The sequence below is a fragment of the Fulmarus glacialis genome, unplaced genomic scaffold (assembly GCF_000690835.1).
Source record: "Fulmarus glacialis isolate BGI_N327 unplaced genomic scaffold, ASM69083v1 scaffold43101, whole genome shotgun sequence".
NCBI lineage: Eukaryota > Metazoa > Chordata > Aves > Procellariiformes > Procellariidae > Fulmarus > Fulmarus glacialis.
The window spans coordinates 25,720-49,238 of record NW_009191659.1 but is presented as its reverse complement, the minus strand read 5'-3'; the positions used below and the strand labels follow the sequence as shown (position 1 = coordinate 49,238).

Below are 23,519 nucleotides of genomic sequence, written 5' to 3'. Positions count from 1 at the left end.
AAATGAAAAGGAGAATACACCAGGATTACTTTTATTAAACATTTAAGTCTTCTCTTCTTGACAATCATAATAAAGCTTCCTACTTCTGATGCTTGTCAGATGAGAATTTCAAAGGGCTTTATAGACATGGATGAAGTAAGGCATTCAAGAATTCATCCCTTCAGTGAGATGGAAAGCTCTTCTTCCGAAAAGCCACAGTAATGTGAGGAAGATTTTCCAAAGCCTCACATCAGCAAATGAAACCTAGATCCTGAATAGACATTTACCTTGGACATATTAAAAAAAAGTATTGGCTATAAATTCTTCTTTCTCCTTCTCTAGGCTTTCTTTGTTGACCACAATTCCCGCACTACCACGTTCATTGACCCCCGGCTTCCCTTGCAGAGTAGCAGGCCCACTAGTGCGTTAGTCCATCGGCAGCACTTAACTAGACAACGCAGCCACAGCGCTGGTGAGGTAAGTTGGATCTGCCCCTTCTCTTCGGGAACCACTGGGTTTTTAGGATCTTCTTCTTTCACATCATTCCGTGTTGTGAGGAGCATGATTCTTCTGTAAGCGTACGGTCCTCATCCGTAAATATTTATTAATTTGCTAGCCATTGTTGCTTTTGAAATGTATGATTTCAGAGGAAAAATATCAGACATGAGTTACTCTTACTTTTAATTCGTAGTAACCCCATTTAACCACAGGAGAGCATCTGATTACAGATTACCAGTATCTGTATCCTGTCTTTCGCTGTCTAAATATATATTGTTGTCTAGCAGGGTGTCTGCCAAGTATGTTGATATAACTCTGCAAATAAGAGGGGGGGGGAGGGGGGAAGTGCATGTGTGTATACACATCTAGATGTGCAACTTTCTGAATAAGTATAAAAAATCTTACCACATATATGCTTATCAGACTGTTATATGCATTTGCATATGTATTTCATCTCTGCTTTCTAAACAGAAATACATGGAAAACACTATTTTGTTGATATGTCACTGTGGACCATTTTCACCAGCAGTCTCCGTATTGTTGTTGTAACTTCTTTATACTTGTGAGCAAGTGTGTGTGCAATGACTTAGACTTCAGTTGTACTTTATTTAAGCTCCATACGTTGTCTTCAGAGGAGGGCTATTCCTTTCTATATTTATCCTTTCTATAGCTCAGTCTTGTGGCAGATGAAGTTCTGCCAGAGGTCTGTTTCAGAGCAGGCATGAAACTTCTCTGCCACTTCTCTAACAGGGCTTCCGCTGAGCTGCCGCGCCTGAGTGCCATACCACTGGCTGTGTATCTTGTCATATCCTGTGTGAACATCCTTTAGTCACCCATGATACTTTTCACCCCCCAGCCCCAATATAAGGTGTATTTTACAAATGGTTTTAAATAGCCTTTTGCATCAATTTGGTGATGTGATGTAGGCAATGATGTCTTACAGCAGGCAAGGAAGCTAGAAGTGTCTTCATATAGCTATTTAGATCTTCAATAGGGTAAAGCAAGTATTTCTATTGTGACCGATTTATAATAGAGCAAAAATAAATTCTTTTTCTTGACTTTACCAAATATGCACTGATATGATCTTTCTTTAAGCAGCGTGCAGAAGCTCTGCAGTTAAAACAGTGTCAGCCGTGCTGCTGAAGTTGTCAATACTGCAAAATAAGTGTAGTTTATCCTACAGAAAGTCATCATACCTATTGCAAATACACAATACTGATTACCTGTCAAAATTTCCCACTCCATCTAGATACATGAAATTCCTTAAACCATGTTTCTACACGTAATTTTAGAAGTATTTCCTTGATATTGTTACAATTCTAAATTGAATTGAATACAAGAATAATTCCAGATAGGAGTCTCAAACATAGCACTTCAATACATTACTCCTGTTGTGGGATTAGTGATGTAATGATATTCATTTATATGCATATGTATGAATCTGAACACCACTTTTTCTTCTGCACTTACGACTTAAGTATTGCATATTTGCAGCTGTTTTTCCTATTTTTAAACCATTGCATCAAGGAACTGTATATTATTGCAAAAGATGAATACTTAATGAAAAAAATTCTCAAAATACTTTCTTTGGATTTGCCTTGCCACGAACTTTGATGTTTTGAAGCCACTGACCTAGTTTTTACAGGGAGATGCTCTAAAGCAAACATTAACCAGTGTAAGGAATGCCTTTTTAGCTAAAGCTGAACTACAGCGTGAAGCTGGAGCTAATAATAATGGTATTCCTTTTCCAGCACAGTGCCTACAGGAAATAATTTTTCATTTTCCTGAGAGAGTATTATCAGAGAACACAAAGATCTTGGGAGATATCTCAGGACTTTTGCTTTTTTGTGATTTCAGAGACTGGATTTAAAAACAACCTTTACAATTATTTGATCTTTTGCAGTTAGATGTTTTAGAGATCTTTGAAGCTTGGAAGTGTAGTTCAAATGCTAACCATTACATGTAGGCAGAGGAACTGAGAAGTAAACATAAAGGTCCAGCAGGATGAAAGAGAGATTGAACAAAATGTTTTATATAGATAAAATACAAAATACTGATACTGTAGAAATGACTGAAGCCTCAGCACACAGAAAACTGCAGAAGTTGCCCTGACATCACAAATGCTACCAGGAACAATTTTACATTGTGGTTGTACCCTAAAAAATGTTCATATGCAACATTTTTTAATCCCAAGGAGAACACAAAAAAAATCAGAACAGTTTTACTGAATGATTGTAGGAAACATGTTTTTACCAGTTTTGGACTCATTTGCCTTGCCTGAATGTGAACTCGCTTCTTTATCCTCCTGCTTCAGCCACAAACTTGTTTCCAGTTCAAATTTAGGGAAACTCCATTCATACACAGAGGTATGTGGTGCTAGTGAAGGAGCAGAATTTGATTTTCAGAACCTTTGATATGGATAAAGATGTCCATGAAGTACAAAAGATCCTCTGAAGGAATCCCAGTTTGAATTTTTTAGGCCCTTTTCAGAATGGGACTATTATTTAAAAATAGCAATGAACTTTCAATCAGTTTTGATTCTTCATATTAATAGGCACAGTATACTAAATAATGTTTTACTAATAACTGTTGCTGCAGTGGTTGCTGGGGATAGTGATTAAGCAAAGCATTTATGTACATACTTAGTTTTAAGCCCTGTGAGTTCTCTCTTTTATGTACCAGAGTACATGTGCTGGCATGGAGACACTCATTGTGGTCACTTGCGCATTTTCAGGTCGGAGAGGACTCCCGTCATTCAGGACCACCAGTTTTGCCAAGGCCATCGAGCACGTTTAATACAGTCAGCAGAGCTCAGTACCAGGATGTGGTTCCAGTGGGTATGTCAGCATACGGCCTCTTTTCAGAGAAGTTCTCCATGACGCACCATGAGTGTGTCCTGTCAGTGTGCACTGCTGGGTTTTCCATTTGGTTGGGGTGGGTGGAAGTTATCATTTGTTAGGATTACTTCTGTCCATCAGCATTTCCCAGTTGTTCAGCTGCAACCTGCAGGAATAATACTGAAAAGTGTCTGTGCAGAACCAAATAACTGATGTAAAACTTCTACCGTCCTAACTTACTCTAAGCGGTGACAGGAAGAGTTGAAGCCAGTGAGCCAAGTTGTGTCCTAATTGGACTCCCATGTATTCCCAGTGATTTTTGTACAACTTCTGGGCATCTGTTTTGGCAGGATTCCAGAAAGTGTTAATCAGCTTGGAATTAGTCATTAGCTTAACTTCTGTTCTCCGTTGCATACACACAAAGTTACTGACTTCTGTGCCACCAGGAACAGAATTTAGCTTATTGAATCTAACAGCTGTCACATTGTGCTAAATCAAGATAAATTAATCCGATTGACTATAACTGGCTCTTTGTACTGTGGCATGTTTACTTGAAAATCTCTGCTCATTTAAATCCTTCCCCTTCCCATGGACATGGTGTGCATACACTGCAGGCTCAGCAATTAGTGAGGATTTGATATGGGTGTTTCCAGTGACTGTTTAATATTTGAGAATGGATTTCAGTGCAGTGAAAACCAAGGTCCCTGCAATTTTATTCTAGCAATGAATATTCTAGTTCGACCTTAGCTAAGCGTGCGAGTGATAAAATATAATAGAAATTGCTAACAAAACTAAAGCTGTTAACAGTGGGAAGGACTTGCCACAATCAGATTTGGTTCATAATCAAGAAGTGTGTTCCCTAAATGATAGTAGAATCGGTAGCCTTACATGAAAAAGTATTAACAAAATACTGCTAAACTTAACCGCGAAGGTGAAGTCTGCTGTCATTATTGTTGAAAACTCAGAAGGAACGCAGTCCTGTCTTTTAGTATCTCCTTGTTTCAGCATCATATTTTTGTTGATGTTTTCAGCTTACAATGACAAGATTGTTGCGTTTTTGCGGCAGCCCAATATCTTTGAAATTCTACAAGAGCGTCAACCAGATCTTACCAGGAATCATTCACTCAGGTAATAAAATTAGTGAAGTCTGCTATTCCCATTTCAATACAAAATGCTAATTAGAATTAGTTCCTTTCATTAAAATTAGCAGTGGAACGTAGAAGATTGTAGACTTTTGGCCTATTCAAACATATTCATAAAGCTGTGGGAATTAGTTCTTTACTGTATTTCTGTGTAACTCCCTGAAATAAGGTTTACGAGAAGAGAGGTAATGTGTTATTACCAAATAAAGGTATCTACAATAAAGTGTTTGGAACAACTGACATAAGAGAGTTGCTGATGTCTTCAAAATGTGCCAAGACAGCTGGATGGCACGGCGTATGTGCCCATTCAGTTGAGTATGTGTACAGCTGGGACTGCGATGCAGAATGGCATTTGGGTTTGTCCTTATCTTCTCAATGTGCATTTACAGAAAGGTTGTCCTGACCTAATGATCCTGGAGGTAATCTTACATCAATCAGAATTTTTAGTGTTTCTCCAAAATTTAAAAAATGGGTATCTACAGGTTTTTGTGTAGTCCAACAAGATCTGATGAAGGATGATCTTTGATTGTTATGTGGTTGTTATAACTCCCTCATATGGTTAGACTAGGAATGATAAAAAGTGAAATTCAGAAAGTGGCAAGATCCCTCTTAAAGTGTATCCCGCCCAAAGACACTTTAGTTCATGTACTTGGGTGTAAAAGATGGAATAACTAACAACGTGGATATTAGTGACTAGGGCTCAAATGACTATTTATTCTTCCTTGCACACTAAATTTAAAAAATGCTGGTTTGATGGTTGCAGTCTGTCCTGTGCAGAGAGCTGCCAATGCAGCACTCTGTGTTCCAGATGCCTAGCCACGCTGGCTGGCACAGCAGCCAGCACCAATTTTCCCTTCCCGCCCCCTCCCCCCCTTCTCATAGTGTTATTATTGATCCCTTTTCCTCCATGTCCTGGAAGTTCCCAAAATTCAACAAGCTGCCCTGTTTTGCAGTTTCCCAAAGCATTGTGTTCTAACAAGTTTTGTGATGAGGCTTCTATGCTGAAGATGTGTTTTACCCTCTAAATAAATCCTGGCTGACAAACCTGAAATTACGTGCTAGCAAAATACGCATTCTGCAGAAAAGACAGAGAAAAGGAGGAAAATAAAAATCTACAGTTCTCAGCCTGTCAAAACAGTTCCTATGTTGCACCCGTATCACTGCAGGCAAGTTTGTCCCACCAGGCTTGGTTTGAAATGTGAGCAAATTAATCTGTTGGGAAATAGTATACAAACAATTTGTTATTATTAGTAGTTTTATTACTCCTTTTTCCTTTCCCCCGGGGTGCTTGACTTCCTTTACTCTGATAGCAATCATTTTCTTCATGTGTTTTGTGTTTTTTGATAATTTAGAGTTCAGACTGTTCAAAAGACTTGTGGTATTATCGCATTCTGCTTCTTGTAGAACCTTGCTTCCTGATTACAGAATCATAATTTGCCACAAGCTGAGGCCTTCTCAAGAAAAAATAGTTTTCAGATTAAAAATGGAAGGTCAAAGGATAAAATATACTTGTTTTTGTAACTCCTCATTTACTTGAGACTGTATATCCTTCTGTATACTTACTTTATAAATAGACTGAAGATCTATGTCTAACTTACCTGCTTTAGCAGAATGATTGAGGATTTTAATGAACATAGTTTTATTTTACATTAAGTAGGATTGGTCAGAGAAACCAGTTAAGCCAAATGGTTCCATTCTGGTCTTAGTCTTTGAAGTTGGTATATTTGATTAAGGTAAAGAATTGCATTATATCTCTCCTATATTCTTTTAGAGCTGATGCTTTAGTAACAGTCCTTATATTTTTATAAAGATCTCAGTTTCATTTTTCCTAGTTAGTCTTTTAAGATCCTGATTTAGCAAGTTATTGGAATCCATGTCTATTTGACACATTGTGAGACTAAGCGACTCCAATGACATTGCTGTAACGATGAGTTAAGACCTAAGTGAAATCCCACACTATGAATTCTTTGTGTCTTTTTTTTTTTTAGTGGAGTGATCAGTACAACTGTCTGTAGTCTATTTCTTTGAGGACCTCAGTGCAATTAAAGTAGAATGATGAAGATATTAAATATTATTATTACTGCTAAAATTATTACAGAGGTGAGGAGGAAAATCAGTATTTGGCCAGTGGAAGAGGACAGAGATAATCTGAAAAGATCTCTAACATTTTCTGTCTAAAATAATTTCTCATTCCTAAAAAGAACGAAGAGATGTGATAAGAAGTTGAGGGTCTATTAAAATCTACAATGAAAGTATACTACAGGTAGGAAATTGTTGTTCAGAGGTTTTATGGTGGAGTGAGAACATTGTATTTATCATACTACTATTAAGCATGTAGCCAGGATCAAATCTCATTGCAAGCCACCACAGATAAAACTGAGAGGCTGTTAAATAATGTAAAAGGCTTCAGGCAAAGGCACATATTACACATTAAACATAATTTGTTTCTTAACAGAAGGTAAAAGGCATATATTTAAAAAACTATTATTGAAATCAGAACTCTCATTGGTAACCCCAAGAAATCATGGATTGCATTCATTTGGAGGGCTGCATACGTTAGTTAACCCAGAAAACGTCCTTCTAAATGCCAGCTAAATGCTAAGATGTATTTTGTAATCCACCATTTATTTCCTCAAACCTTGCCATTTAGGTACTGATGTAAGTTGGAGTAGGCTCTGGAAGTGTCCAGACGTCCCTGCCCTGGGCACTCCAGGGCTGTGCTCGCAGGTGGGCAGCGCATACTGGCTTTGGCTCAGCGCTGTGCTGGTGGAACTGCGGGGCTTCCAGGCTAAACTCAAGTCTTGACTGGTCAACACTGTGGTTGCAACAAAGCGGGTGCTTGACTTTCAGTACCTCTCTTCGTAGACAAACACTGAATTACTGTGGCTACAGCCACAGCTGCCACCCTGGCAAGCAGGGACTGGGGGGCTCTGGGCACAGCCTGGCTGTGCCCCTTTTTCACCCTTGAATATGCTGTAAACGTAGCACAAGTTACCAGGGAAGGTATGATAGGTCCACTGTTCGAGAAGGTCTTTATGCACCGTGATTTTAGAGACAGATGTCAAGAAATTTGGTTTGATCCTTTTGTTGAAACTGCTGTGCATGAAATGATGTGTTCCAGAAATTAATACTGCAGCTTAATCTGTGTGCAGCTGCCAGCAGCAGCAGCCTTGTTATGCTGTCGATTGCACGGATCGTTTTTGACCTTCTTGTCACTGTTGGTAATAGGACAGTGCGGTAGATGGACCTCTGAGCTGAGCCAGTGCTCCTGTTCTTATGTGGAGTTCTTTACTTTTCTGTTTGTTTGGGGTTTTTCTCCTTTGGAACTGGGACAGTTTTTACTACACGGGTTTGGTTTTTGTTTTCTTTTCCTCCTGAAGAGTAAAGCCAAATTAGAATTTCTCTCTACTGTACCTTGTACTGATAGAGAGATAATAAGAGAGATGTACTTTCATTTCAGAATGCAGGAAAAAACTCTACAGGAAAAAAGAAAAGGAATCAGTCAAGGAATTATATTCAATATAGATCCTAAAAATCTGTGTGTTACTATGCTCAGAGTTTAGGATGTGTAGATTCCACAATAGTGACCGAACTGGGTCTGGGAGGAAGGGTGTGTGCTTGGGTGAGACGAAGGGGGAGAAATAGTACAAGGGTTTTTCTGGAAGATCTCTTAAATGCAGTGTGTTACGAAAACCCCACTTTTAAAATCACAACTGTGCATTGTAATGTATAGCTTGCATTTGAACAAAGATTCAAAAAAGACAGTACTTCTTTAAACAGTTCACTTTCAGAATAGTAATGTCCTCCTGCAGGGCTCAGCCTCCTACTCTGAATTCAGGGACACAGCTAGTGTGAACTTGAAGGATTGATTTTTTTTGTTTGTTTTTCTTTTTTTTTTTTTTTAACTGATTGGATGGCTGCAGGCTGTACTACCTGAAGCAGCCTGGGCATTGAAGAGATAAGGGCAACAGCAGAATCATTCCTCAGAACAAATTAGCTTTTTGGTTGTAATATTTTGCTGCTCACATGGACATGGTGTGGCAGGGAAAAAAATGGTTTCTGAAATACAGAAGCATAACCCAGAGGTTTTTATGATATACCCTATACTTTTTCTTGTTGCTGTGGTGTACATTGGTGCCTTATTTGCAAAAGATCTTCTGCTTACACAGGGAGAAGATCCAGTTCATCCGGACGGAGGGAACACCTGGGTTGGTGCGTTTATCCAGTGATGCAGACCTTGTCATGTTACTCAGGTAGGCACTGCTGCTTTCGATGCATGTATGGAATATGCTGCGGCAGCTGCTGAGGAGCCGTTCAGTGAGTAGTGTGTGCTGGTTTAGTGACCTATCATTTCCCCTTCAGTACTTGGAATTGCAGCTGGGAGAGCTACAAGTCAAGGGTCAGATTTTTTATTTTCTTCATGTTCAGTTTCTAGATGGTAGTTGCTAGCTTGGAGGTCATGTTTTTTCATAACAGTGATGGAGCGTCATATTCTGTCTGAGGAAAGGCAAGTGCAAGAGCACTGTGCTTGCGATTTATATGGCTTTGTCCAGACCACCTTTTATTGTCCTGTTGCGTCCAGCTCTGACATTTAGGTAGGTGGTACAGTTTAGACCTCTTTGCAAGAATGTACCTTCTGCTGCTTCGAGAATGCATCTGTTTAGTTCTGTGGTTTTGGAAATCCATATCTGTGAACGTTCATACTTGAGATATATTTTTATTACCTAATGTCCTGCTGCCTCTTCACTATGCTGCCAAGCATTGTCCTCGTTAATAAAGGAAATATTGTTACAGAGTTCAAGAAATGGGAAGCTGCTTCTTTAATATTTTTCATTGAAGCAATTAACTCAAAAAATCAGGCTTTTTTTTTTTTGCTAGAATTAAATCCTTGTTTCTTCAGTGTGTTCTCATCCATTGTAAAAGTGCATCAAGAAATTCACGAGTGTATTTAAAATTGAATCTAGTGAAATAGGATTGGCATTAGTAATAGTATTTTGAGGTCAGGTTGCATAATGATAATCCTTTCCGGTCTCTAAATCTCTGAATTAATTACAGCTATAAAAATCTCATTTTAAAGCCATGCTGAAGTTTTTTTAAAATGAGAATATAGTTTCTCAAAAAAAACTTTTAAGATTTTTGTTTTGATATATAACGCATGGAGATGACATAGGTTTTATACAGAAAAATCAGGCTTCAGATATTTGTTTTTAAATAAAGACTGCATGAATGATTTTATCATTGCTCGTTGACTGGGTTTTATTCCTTCTAGTGTTCTGTTAACAGCAAAGACTGCAAATAATTGTTACAGTGGAAATAAAGCAAATTCAAAATTTCGACTGCATTCTTTCCTTTGTGGAAAAGCAATAATCAGTATAATTAATTTTTAGGAGAAAAGCAGTAGCCAGTGCTTCCCTAGACTAACTTTATCATATTCTTTAGATTTTATTTCTCTTAATCTACTTTTTTCCTCCCAAAATATCTAACTGAAGAGCTTTGCTTGAGGATTTTCTTCCTATTTTATTAATAATCTAATAGTAGCATTGCCCCGAGGACATATTATTGATAAAATGTTATCTATGCATCCATTAGTTTCTTAAACTGTTGGATGTTATACCTCAAGACTGAACTGAGTTATTATGAGCTTATTGTGAGTAAATACTGCTGTAAAATCGAAGGTGGGCTAAATTAAAATAGTGGTGTACTGAAATGATGAAATTTCTTTTCTTACCCTTATTTAGTCTCGGTGGATTTTTACTTTTAACAGTATCTTCCAGCAGGGTGTCATCATGACCCTTCTCTATGAAACCCTGAAAAAACTGCACTCTAATCATGATGGCTCAATCTTCCTGGGGCTCAGGACACCTGGGTTCTATGTCTAGGTTGGCTGGTTGGATGACCTTGGGGAAGACTGTACCCATTTCCATGCCTCTGTTTTTTCAGTTGGGGGGATTGATACAATTTTCCTGTAAAGGACTCTTGAGATCTAGTAATAACTGGGTGGAATCACTATTTCTGATGCCTTTATTGCTTGGGAACACTGCACATTTTTTCACATGCTTCATTAAATATTAAGTTGCAACTAACTAAAACCAGACAAACTAACCCGTATGTGTTTAGGGACTGAAGGAGGTACAGTGCATCACATTTTTAAAAATACTCTAAGAATGGTATTGTATTATGCTTCAAGTGTTAAGAAGAAAATATTTTTCAGTTTCTTCTTCTAAACATCTTATTTGGTGTGAAACACAAATCATTATTTTAGCTCTTAATTTAATCCAAGATTGAAATAGTGTTTTATATTTTATCACATTTTCAGCATCAAAATGTAACGTGGAGGAAAACAACACATGCTCATGAATGTAAAAAGAACTGCCAGAAAACACCCATTCCAAAAGAAAAATCTCATGCAAAAAATTTTTTTGGGTATTTGTTCGGTGAACAAACTTAGTAAGAAACATCTTTTATTTGAACATTGCTTTCATTGGTTGAGCTCTATAGTAAAAGATTGGCTTGTGATTCTTTCTGTAGCTCAATTTTTGAAAATAAATTTTACATATTATCTGAACAGTTTATTCTTATCTGTGTTGTGTTTAACATCCAACATAGGCTTTGATATCAGATCCATTCTGACATTAGCTATCGTCTCTTTTTGGATTTGCTTGTGTCAATTTTGGGAAAAGACTGAAATTTTAGTATATATTCAGACTCTACGTACACAGATGCAGTGATTAGGCTGCAAAATGTTTATTGTTTTTCTCTTAAAAGTTGTGTGGCAATAATAGATGAGGCATGAAATAACTCAACCTGAACAGACTAGATGTGATACTTGTTTCAGCAACAGTGTTAGCATTAAAGATAAAATAAAGAAATAACTTATGCCAACAAGCTTGCTATTCAGTACACTCAACAAGTTCAGATGTGATTCTTAATCCTGGAGGCTTAGAACATTTGTCTCTGTTCCTGATCTTTGTGCTATGTTGCAGATCTTTTTCCAGGAAAGTGTGACTAAGGTTATTGACCCCTTTGTAATGACAACACAAGTTAAATCAAAAAAAGGGGGGGGGCGGGCAAATTTTAAAGGTGGTTTAGCTATATTTTAACCTTGAAAACAAATACCACATTATGTATGTCCCACAAAGGTAGTAATTACTGCTTTCCAGTACTTTCAAGATCTGATTGAGGGAATGGCAATAAAAAATTTAGTAGCACTCTAAGTGTGCATAGTGGAAATAGGCAAGCAACTACCAAAGAAAGCAGGTTAGTAACTAGAGATTTATTTCTAGAAAGTGAAAAATGCCATTTATTCAAATAAACATGTTATTTCTTATTTGCTCCTTTTTACCAGCTTGTTTGAGGAAGAGATAATGTCATATGTGCCGCCACATGCCTTACTTCATCCTAGTTATTGCCAGTCCCCGAGAGGCTCACCGGTGTCTTCACCTCAGAACTCTCCAGGTAAGTTGCTCAGGCACAGCTTCTGCAAGGGCTGTACGAAACCATTTCTCATACCTGGTAAGGACCAGTTCCAGATCAGTAAAGTCAGTAGCACACTCCTGCTGCCTTCCCAGAAGTCAGAGAAGAGAAACAATAGAAAAATTGTTTGACTGTAATTTTTTGTTTGCTTTCCAAATTGAAATTCACAGCAGCCTAAAGCCAAGAACCTTTGGAATTTGGAAATTATAACCCATTCCCCTTTGCAGTTCCCAGCTTTTAGATGGGTAAAGTTACATGAGCTGAAGCACCTTCTGAGTGGTCAGTGAGCTTGTCACTGCAGTACTTTCATTATGATGGTATCTGTAAGATACTGCAGTAGAGCCGGTCCCATAATTTAGTTTACATTATGCTGCATGTAATGACTTTCCACCTTTCTGAAGCTCCAAGTTCTGTTGCTTCAGCAACGACAAAGATTTAGTCCTATTTTTGAGCAAAGTCAACCAGTGATTGCATTTGACTGTCAAACTTGAACCTTTGCCTTGGGCTCACAAGATGTTTTGCTAGTAGAAAAGACTGGTGTATTACAACTTCAGAGGTTGTGATTTTGTTCTGACTTGTAAAACATGCAAACTTGTTTTTCACTGATGTGAAACAACAAAGTGACTGCTCGTGCCAGGATCCTGATGCCTAGATAATTAAAAATATGAGATCTAATAATTGTACATTAAAATGCCAGTGTTAGTGGGGCTGTGGGGCAATGAGTGACAATTTTATGTAAAGCTAGATTGTTGTCCCTTAACATGAGTTCAAAAGATAGCATATTGCAGCTGTCTGGAAATACACATGTCAGAGTGGAATGAAATTGATATTTCACATACTAACTAACTTGTGGATCAGAACTAAATTATTTCAAATATGACAAGTTCGATTTGACCTCTGAAGGCTAAGTACAGCTGTTTGAAGCTTATAGATGTCACTGTTCTTAGTTTTCTCAAGAAGATAATAGGTAAGTAAAATAAAATCACTGCAGTAAATCAGAAGTGGCTTAAGGGGATTTCTACAAATTTCAGAACGAAAGTATAGATAAATAGAGAACTTTTGGGATGTAAGCAACTCTAGGTAGTTCCAGATAACAAAATTTTACCAGAAAAAGTACTGTGATTTTTATGGGCATTTCCCAGTCCACAATCATAAAAAGCTTTACCTTTTCAAGAAACCAGATTAAAACCATTCATAAACATGTCCTGAGTGGTAGCTTTTCCTTCTACTGGACATAGGACCTCTGTAGGACCTTTTGGAAGAAACTATCTGAAGACCTTAATGATCTTATGGTATTCTGAAAAGCAGCAAAATACAATATTCACATGTATTGGTATTTTGGATACATATATGGTTTAGATATAACTGTTTCCCTTTGTTGAAAAGAAAGGAAGAATGAAATCTTCATGTATGCATCTTATTTCCAACTGCAAACCTGGCAGTTTTTTATGAGTAAAAACAGTTTTGGCTTTCAGAGTTATAATTTCTTCATTACTAGTACATGCACCAAAGCATGCTGGGCAGAGCTTCACTCCAACAAAGTAATTTAAAAATGCATTCAATCTTTAACATGTGATATTCTCATCTATGCCTCAAAGAAGTAGCACAGAGTAAAGGATGAACAGTGACGGTTTTAGTCCCGTTCTCCTTAAAATTGTAATGTGTATTCTATTTCATAGAAAATTATAGAGAGACCATTGCATCTCCCTGTCAGTCTGCAAGTATGCATGTTTGTGCTGGTGTACAAATGACTTTTTTGATGAGAAATTGTAAATAGCCCATCATTTCTATGGAGGCTCTGTGTTTTTTCGTCAGCTAAACTGGCTGTGCTGCACTGCATGAGGTTGCGTGTTAATGATCCATTGTTCAGATCAGTCACAATTGGTTGTACTTTCTCTTTTGGGAAAGATGAATAGTCATGAAGCTACTCTTTATATCTGCTTTAGAATATAACCTCTTTGAAAATCAAATATGATTATCACATCACTGGCATTTTTTAGCTCTTCCATTAACATCTTTTGTTCCCAAGGCGGAAGTAATCACTATAATTGCCCAGGAATTTCTTGGCATATGCATCTGATTTGCAATGAGGACTTGTCATGTGCTGACAGAATAATACACTGCTGATTTCTGAACCATGAAGTAATGTGTTACCAGATTTATGTTCTGCGGTATCTCTCGGCAAAAACTTCCTTCAGGGGTTAAGATTAAAGTATGCTTTTGTTGTGTTTTTTTGGTGACTACATTTTTGTGCCTACTTTGACCCAAAGCGAAATAAACAAAGCGGGAGGAAAAGGCCAATAATTAAAAGGCTGTTTACAGTTTCAAGTTTCTGTAAGTTTTCTAGAGAATTCAGCTGACCGTACCGTTAGAAGCCCTTGGTGCTCTCAGTGAAAGAGCATAACCACTATAGATTAATCAATGACCATGATTTGTTTTTCATAGGGGTCCTGCATGTTCTCATTGGAGCTCTGAGGATTCCCTGACACTTTCTATTCCTCCCAAACATCACACTCAGCCTAGAACAAGTGGCAAGTGTCTTTCTGGTCAGACAGGTCTTTTAAAGACCTGTAAATGGCATTCAGTGTTAATACTGATCTCGCTTGTTCTCTCTCTGATCTCTGCAGAGAGATCAACTCTGCAGCTTCTTCCAGTAGCCACTTCCGCAGGATGTGCTCGTCGCCTTTTCGTCAGACCCATATGCTCTGTGGCTAAGCAAGCTGCTCTCTTTTGCCTCGGTCTCTGCCCACAGGCTGAACAGATACACGTTCTCTCTCTTTTGTAACCTGAAATGTTACGTTCCCATACCTTCACCCATAGTACCAATAAATGTTTCTGTATTGGCTTAGTTTCATACAGGGAGCCAAAAGAAAACTCACATAAGGAACTGACTGTCACTTAAAAGACAGAAGTCTACGTATACATGCTTCTAAACTGTTCATTTGTATTTCCAGTGCATTATGGGCCTGTTAGATGACCACTAGTTGCAGATAAGTAGTTGGCAACCTATGTATACTGTAGGGCATGAGAAATTTTAAATGTCCTCTGAGTTTTTTGAGGGGCATGTCTACACAGCCATGCAGGGGAGGAATTTAATGTTATAAAAACTAGGGGTGAGAAGATGAACGTAAAAGGGCTAGGATTAACTGCTTCTTTGGCACACTGTCTTGCCATCAAATCAATTGAAGTAATTTATCCAGGGAGGTGGTGGAAGTTCTAATGGTTGTAATATTCAGAATAGATCAAACTAAACCCCTAATTTGTATATACTAGACTTGTACATGCAGATGTGGGGGTATGCCATTTTTTTGGCATACAGATCTCATCTCTCCCTGCTTTTAAGAAATTGACCCTCAAAAACAGCTTTTCAAAAATAAATTCACTGAGATGACCATCATGTATGTTCCTGCAGTCACACGTGAAAAGTTCCACAAACTTAAATTTGGTAGTCTTTCCATTCTTCAAATATTTTTCTTCCTTGTACTTCCTCAAGGAAAAACTTCTACTAGGGAATTTGCAAAAGTCTTCCTTCTTCAGCTTGATGTATTCAACAGGGGCACCAGCAGAGTACAGTCTGTTTATGCTTCATTTCTGAGTTTTTGTTTTTCCTGATAATATTAAAGCCAGAACATAGCAGAGCATTTATTGCATGAGCTATTTTAAAGGTTAAACATAAAGTGTACTTGACAAACAAACGTTAAGTCTTTCCAGTTGATTGTGCTGTTTTTTTAATCCATCTTTTGCATTGACCTGGATTTGCTCTTTTAAGACTTACTTTAGAAAGATGATACTATTGGAAATGAGCAACCAAAAAGTCTTGGATGCAGAGCAGATTTGAAGATATGCAGCTTTTACTCTTTATAAAGGTGACTAAACCAAACACATACCATGCTCTTAAGGAGTCTTTTCAGTAGAGGATGGGACATTAATCAGTTCATGTCACTACAGCTCATTCTTTGCTTATTGCTTCCTTCAGGTACTCAGCGTGCCAATGCCCGAGCTCCAGCTCCTTACAAAAGAGATTTTGAAGCCAAGCTGAGGAACTTTTACAGGAAGTTGGAGACTAAAGGATATGGACAAGGCCCAGGGAAGTTGAAGTATGTTGAAGAATCTCATGAAACTGGATTTGTTTCTCAGGCAGCTTGCCTTGCCTTGCATGTCTACAAACTTCTTCCCATTAGAAGGAATGCAGATGTTATGGTTACCCTTGCACTTCTGGAAATATAAAGCCTGTCATAAAAGACTTAGTGCCAGCATGTGATTCATAGCAGAGGATACAGCAAGTTCTGAGCGCTTCTTTTCTATGTTTCCTCCAACTATATTTTCATACAAATAATATTACCAATACAGTGCCAAAAAGCACTTTGGGAAGAGGCATGCAGAACAGGAGGCATCTGAATTCTTCCATTGTAGCAATTGCTATGATATAAACAGTTACATTTCCTCATGTGTTTTTCCACTGAAAAAACTAGATAGGCTTATCTTTTGTACATCATTGCCTGTATTGATATCACAGTCCTCCTTAGTAAAGAGGACTCATAAAATTAAATGTTATTAAATTCTAAGGATCACCTTAAAAATCTGCTAATATTTTTACTTTAGCACTCTGAATGCTAGAGTGCTTGGAGTGAAGTCCTCCTTCATTTATTTGGTAATTGTGTGATTACATATGGTTATATTAAGGATCATAAGATACTTTCATAATTTGGTAAATTACCAAGTCTTGTGCCAGCTATCAAACTCTGAGTTTGATACTCTCATAGTAGCCATGACGGACTAGAACTTTTTTTAAGCACTTCTTCTATTAGAGTAGGGGGGTAGGTTTTTTGTTTGGGGTTGTTTTTTTTTTTTCCTTAATTCCCCCCAGCCAGTCACTTCTCACATTTTGCAGGAATTTGTGCAGAGCTCAGACTTCATTTTTGTGAGCTTGTTAAAAGTCTTCCACAACTGAAATGGTATTGTTTAGACAGTCTTAAAAGGCAGGGGTTGGACGTTGTCTGCCTATAATGTAATGAAATCATAAACACTTAAGGTTTAATCTATGAAAGTTTTGTCATGAATGCTTGCGCAAATAGCTGGTAGAAGAGGATGGCATTTGCTACTTGTAAGATCCATTACATTTCTTGCACCCTTTTTTCCTGACCTATTTGTCATCACACTGTGCATTTTTAAGCAGAACAACAGCTTGATTTTGAACAGAAGTCTTCTCTGGGTTCCTTTCCCAGGCACACTCTGACCTACTCTTTTTACCCCTTTTTTTTTTTTTCCCAAACCAGGACCCCAGCACAACTTGCATACTGCCTGGGTCCTCTTGTTGCCCAGGTACCTTTCCAGTTCCTGGCCTCTCCGCTCGTGTGTCCTCTGCAGGATAGCACAGTGCAATCACTAACTGATCGCTGCACAAGTAGTAAGGCCAGGAAGGGCTTTGCAAGAGGCTGTGTGGAGGGGTAAGCTGCCTCTCTGCAGGCAGTAGCAGCTCCCAGCTTCAGTCTGGCTGACTGATCAAACGCACACATAAGGCAGTATTTGAATATAGAGCAAGCTAAGTTTCAGGAAACTAATTAAACACAGTTTTTTGGCAGAAGATAAAATGTTTAAGTAGGGAGGATTCTTTCACCTCTTATTTTAGATCTTTATGACACTTCCTCACTTTCACGATTTTTCTTTTAGAAGGTACATTGTGTTTTCACATGTGATGCTTCAGTCTGGTTTTGGACAAACAATTGCCATTCCTTCTAGACTTTTTGTCCTGTCACACTTAGACTGGGGATAATGTAGGGATGTGTGATTCTGGAGTTACCACTCAGTGACTTTCCCACAGTTTTATCTTCTTCCTTGTTAAGAGATTGATTTTTACATCTAAGATAAAAGGTTAGATTCTTGCTTACAGTAAGACTGATTTAGAGGCTCAGCCCTACAAAAGGATTTTAAACTTAATGAAAATGCCCACTTCAGGACCTTTCCCATTGAAGCCTTTAATTTAAGGAAGAACCAGGGTAGAAAAAATAAAACTACGCTTCTTTGTACGAGAGACATTTTATTGAAATCTAAAGTCGATCCTTGAGGGAGATAGACTAACAGAGAGAAGCTGCCTGATCTGGATCAAATTATCCAGCAGAAACATGTATCTCTATGAAGTCACCCTGTTAACCTTGCAGTGTAAATAGGTGTTTCCAACTGTGGTTCATGTTCACAAATTGCTGTTTCAAAATTATTTTGCTCTTCAGATTAATCATCAGGAGAGATCACTTGCTAGAAGATGCCTTTAACCAGATCATGGGCTACTCAAGAAAAGACCTGCAGAGAAATAAACTCTATGTCACGTTTGTTGGGGAAGAAGGGTGAGTAGAACAGGGAAGTAAATGTGATCTCAAAACTCAGTGTCTTGCAGCTGCTGTTTCACCAAACTTCTTGTGGTCTAGAGTGAAATGAGGAAGGATTAGAGTCAGGAAATGCCACATACATAAGCCTAGAACATACAGCTGTTCAAGATGACTTTTTAGGCATTGTGAAATGTAACATATCCTGCCTTTGCAGAAGTAATGCATGAATTTTCACAATAGTTGGTGTGTGTTTCAGAATGTCGCTGGGAAAGCAAAGGAAAAACAAACAACTTTCTCGTGTTATTCATATTTCTTGTCTGTCAGTGCTGACATATCTCCAGTGCTTGTTAAAAGACAGCTGCCATTTGTTGGAGGGAGGGTGCTTCAAGAGTAGACGAGAGGCTCGGTCCTTAATTCGACTCTGGTCTGAGGCAATGGGAGCTGAAAGCCCTCGGTACTCTAGGAGGTGCTCACTGCCTCCTCAGGCAGGGCCTGCGTCACAAATAAAAGCGACTAGGCTGTTGCCAGTTGTCAAATAAACACAAATATTCCTGACATTTCAAAGTCACTTCAGAGATGGCTCAGTCTGTGTCTACAGGTTGCGAGACGTGCATTGCAAAGCAAGATGTGGTTAGATTTTCTTTGCAAGTGAAACTGGAGTAATGTGCTATTTGCCTCTTTCATGTCTTGATTTGGGCCCCCATTGTCAGATCTTAAAGCCTACTGCTTTAGGCACAAATATTTTTATTGATATATTTCATGAATGTATTTGTAAATACATTCAAAATTTTACTCCTTGATATTTAGGATACTGCAGCACACAGCTCTTGGAGTGTGCATTACTGCCATGCGATGTGTGAGTCTTTAAAATAGATAAGTTATAATAGAAACATCTCATACAAGATTAGATAAAATTAATCTGTCTTCGAAAACCCCTAAATCCTGTTGTTTGTTTAAAGTTCACCCTGAAGTGCTTAGTGTTAATAAGGACTCACTGAAGTCTTAAAATAAAAAATGTTGACAGCTGAGAGCCAAGTGTGGACTTGTTCATATAAATAATATCACCATGTTGTCTGAGGAAAAACTCAGAACTGGAATGACAAGGCTGGTGCAGGATGAGATTACATTATATTGACAGAGCAGGGTGGGGATGCAGGAACGAGGCCTGTCTTACACAGCCCTACCAGCCTTTACTTTCACAGCTACAACCTCGACTCAGATTTAAAAATGAAGGGGAAAATTTTAAAATCATACGTGAGAGAGAGATTGATCCAGATAGACTGTCTCCTTTCATCAGATGTCAGGCTTTTGCATTTCATCACTCAGTACAGCAAGATGAAGAGTGACCTGGAAATGGGGCTCACACATCCTGTTCCCATTACATGCAGCTTTATACAAGACTCTCTTCTTAATGGAAAAGAATGAGTTAATTAAGAGCAAAGTCAAATTAAAATGATGTCAATTCTCTATTTACAAATCTGTGTTTTGAATGAAGAAAGGATGTGTGCAGGCAGTATTGTTTCATCAGAGGTGGTGCAAGGATATGTATCACATCAAACTATTCATTTGGCTAGGTGTAGAAAGACAGGTCAGGATGGAGGAGAGGAGGACGATGAGAAGGAATACTGAAAGTTAATTGTTTCCTATTTGCTCCTCCTTTTCCTTTTTTAAGTTTTTAAGTGGGAGTTTGCTCTTGCATTTTTTTTCCTCTCGGTAAAGAGGTGTAAGTCTTAAAGTAATGGGTAGTGAAATCCTCACAAAGTAAAACATTTTAGTAACTATTGATTTATTAGTGTATAAATTAGTAAGTGGGGCAACTCAGACATCGTTACTGCTGTTTATATGATTTTTATCATAAGTCTCATAATGTTTGGTGTCTTCCTTGAACCTTCAATTTCTACAGTCATGCAATTGTGATGCTAGTTTAATGTTTTTACATTCATACTTCATGTGGCGATAAATGAAGAAAATTTTGATACAAAGAATATGGTTCCTTGAAGTTATTTTCCCTAAGTTCTATTAACTGTTAGCAGAAGCTGCTTTGCATTTATGAGTGGTAAATCTGAAGTATTAATGGTGCTTCCTAGGAGACATGAGTCATGTTGCCAACAACATACTACTCTAGTCCTGAATACCCAAATGCCCCACAGTTGCAGCTGTTGTGTGGTTGCATACCTCTTGTGTGAAGTTTTCTCACCCTTGTGCCAAGCCTTTAATTGTGGGATAAATCTGACTGGCAGTGCAGGACTCTCATGATTGATTTATTTAACATGACTCACAGTAACTGCATACAAAAGGAGCTGTATGAAATGGCTGGTAGTCAAGCACACAGGTTCTATTCAGTCTTAAGATTTCATAGTGAGTCTGATTATCCCAGAAGTTTGCAAGAGTCTTCCAGATGACCCTTTACTTGATCCTGGTATTTGTGCCAAGATTAAGATCCAACAGTTGTCCATGATATCAAACCATTTTGGTTTTTTTTCTGCAATTTGAGGATGGAATCTGCCCTTCTTGCCAGGGTAAGGATCTGTTTCAGTACTTCACTTCTGAAGCTTAACAGAAGCGAAGTGCTTCCAAATGACTGAAGGGAAAATGTTTTTTATTCAACAGAGGAAAGAGGCTTTCTCCTGGTACCTAGCTTTTACTTTCCTGACAACTTCATCCTCAAAAACAACTCTCATCTGTGTTTGTCTTCTGTAAAAGTTTGTGAGCCAAAACATTAGTAGCAAAAGTCCTATGTGAAAGCTGACCTTCTCTGTGATACTTCTGTCTGTGCATTGTCTTAAGTACTAAAGCAAGACCTTCTTAAAAGTCAAGTATGAAATCTTCAATCTATAGAAGATATATCTTTATATCTATTTGTTAGGATTATAATAATCTTTGTTCCGCACAGGAAAATCCTGAGTTTTCTGTTTTCCAGCTCTACCAGAGCATTAACTTCATACTTAACTCATTTCACTGGTGACCTGCAGCATAATGTCAAAATTCAGTCTCAGTGCTTTGTCAGCAATGAGTTTGTTTATGATTCAGGAAGAAGGGGTTATTTAGATTCCTTGTTCATTAGTACTGGAATCTTAAAATAGCAAAAAAAAACCAAAGGAAGTGCACTCTCCAAAAGACATTTAAATGCACTCAAGTTTGGAAGACATACAAGAAAATTTAGACCAAGAAAGATAAATCACTGAAGTAATCTCAGATCATACTGCTAGGGAAAACAGAAATATTATCCTTCAAATTGTCCTATTGTTGCAAGTCTGCAAAGACAAAATATGACCATTGTTCGTTTTCATTCTTAATTTGTCAGATGCAGATAGGTCTAATGTTGGCTCTTTTCATGTTTCCTCCTCCCCCCCGCCCCCAATTATTTGGTAATATTCCTGTGGCAAAGAGGCCGTTACAGCTGGAGCCAAAATTTTTGATGAGAGCAGCCCACATAGAGCACTTCATTCCAGTCCTCCAAGCCATTCCATTTCAGAATAGCCCCGCAAGGGCTTCACATACCTTGGCATTAAGCAATCTGCAGGATAAGGGTTCTGGTTAAAATCTTAGGAAATTTTAATTAAAATATAGTGTAAGGAATGTAGATTCAAAAGAGCGTTTCTTTGCACACAATGAACACTTTATAGTAATGTCAAGTTTCTCTTTAAAGGTTGGACTACAGTGGACCTTCAAGAGAGTTTTTTTTCCTGGTGTCTAGAGAGCTCTTCAATCCATATTATGGTTTGTTTGAATATTCAGCCAATGATACCTATACAGTACAAATAAGTCCCATGTCTGCTTTTGTAGACAATCACCATGAGTGGTAAGAATTATTTTTCTTTTTGTTTTTCAGATATGTTTTCTGTTGTTCCCACTTGTAGACAACTGCTCATATCTGCTCAGACATGTAACACAGAATCTGATCTTTTTAACCAGCAGCAAAATAATTGCATTTCTTTAGACTTTCCTGATTTTGTTTTCTCTTGTGGTTTTACATGTTCTTATTTCTCACAAGGTCAGCAAAACTATGATTTGGAACGTGTATCATGGGATTGTCTCACAACACAACTCTCTGCGTTTCTTGTACATTAGCAGTCATTTCATGAAAGCAATATTAGCCTCTTGTGCATTAAAAAAAAATGAATGAAACATTGGCTTTTTGTCAACTAAGGAGATTAAGGGAGCTTTCAAACAGGTATTACTGTGTGTAATTTGTTTGAGTCTTCCTAAAGAGTACAGAGGTCTCCTCAGTGTTAAAAACCCAACGTACCTGTTGGAATGAAATCTATGGAGGTATCTTAACTGGGGGGGAGGGGAAGAGTGCTGACTACATAGGTCTTAAGCAAAGTCTGTACATACACACATACTTCTAAAGTAGTTATCAAGGATTTTTACATAATCCCATTTTCACAATTATAAGCCAGTTTAAATCACCCTCAGCTGATTTAAGCTATGGCATCGCCGTAAGTCTGTAAAGCTGCGCTGTGAATATTAACAGAGAATTCTGTTGTGTAGGTAGATTACAGTAATAGTGGAATGACAACTGCTCATCTGTGTAGATCAGATACGTACTGCGTTCTTATTTATTGGAAGCCAGTTATGAAGCATTAATATCAGAAAGGAATCTCATTACTAGTTTTAAAAATTAATAGAAATTTAAATGGTTGGCTGCATCCAGTTTGGTTAGTTGAAGCAACCTACCTGTTGAACTCCAGTACTGCAACAATAAATGGCATATGCTATATTGGAAAAGCAGAACAGTCTGGCAAAAAGGGGAGAAAAAACCTTACATTCTGTGCAGCTTCTGCCAACATTTTGTATTCATCCGTAGTTTCTGCAGTGCCGGACCAGAGACCCTGGAGGCGAGGGAGGCATGACCCCCTCACTTTCTGGGAGTGCTGGTGCCAGTGGCAGCACTGGTCTTGTACAGCCTCAGGGGGAATTCAGAATGTGCAACTGTGACAGACAGTTACTCATGGAAGGAGAGGGTTCTGCATGTCCCATCCTCATCTTGCAAACCCTGTGTACAGGCAGGTATAATAAAGCCCTAATGTTTCCAAGAAAAATGCTGCTGAGGGTGCATAAACAGAAAGTTTAAGAAACATTATTTTCTTTGAAAAAGAACGCTAGACTTAAATCTAGTTTCAGAGATGTGGAGGATTTTTCACAATGGATTTTTATTCCCATGGGAATATTTGCAAAGACCCTACTATTTCAAAGTTGCTGCCATCTGATCTCAAATCTGTCAAACTCCCTCCCTCCCCCCCAACCCTCCTTACCCACCCAAC

General features: G+C 38.1%; 1 protein-coding gene across 1 annotated transcript in view; it reads left to right on the top strand.

The window, feature by feature from the left end:
• Window positions 1-321: 321 nt before the first annotated feature.
• Window positions 322-23,519, top strand: part of LOC104083330 (E3 ubiquitin-protein ligase HECW2) — a gene marked incomplete at its 5' end in the record, with an annotated part of 35,656 nt that continues 12,458 nt past the window's right edge. Inside the window, 8 exons of the mRNA XM_009586779.1 lie at window positions 322-456; window positions 3,212-3,314; window positions 4,346-4,442; window positions 8,626-8,709; window positions 11,802-11,911; window positions 15,906-16,026; window positions 18,157-18,270; window positions 21,902-22,054. Coding sequence (XP_009585074.1) covers window positions 322-456; window positions 3,212-3,314; window positions 4,346-4,442; window positions 8,626-8,709; window positions 11,802-11,911; window positions 15,906-16,026; window positions 18,157-18,270; window positions 21,902-22,054 — 917 coding nt within the window. The remainder of the gene's footprint in view (window positions 457-3,211; window positions 3,315-4,345; window positions 4,443-8,625; window positions 8,710-11,801; window positions 11,912-15,905; window positions 16,027-18,156; window positions 18,271-21,901; window positions 22,055-23,519) is intronic.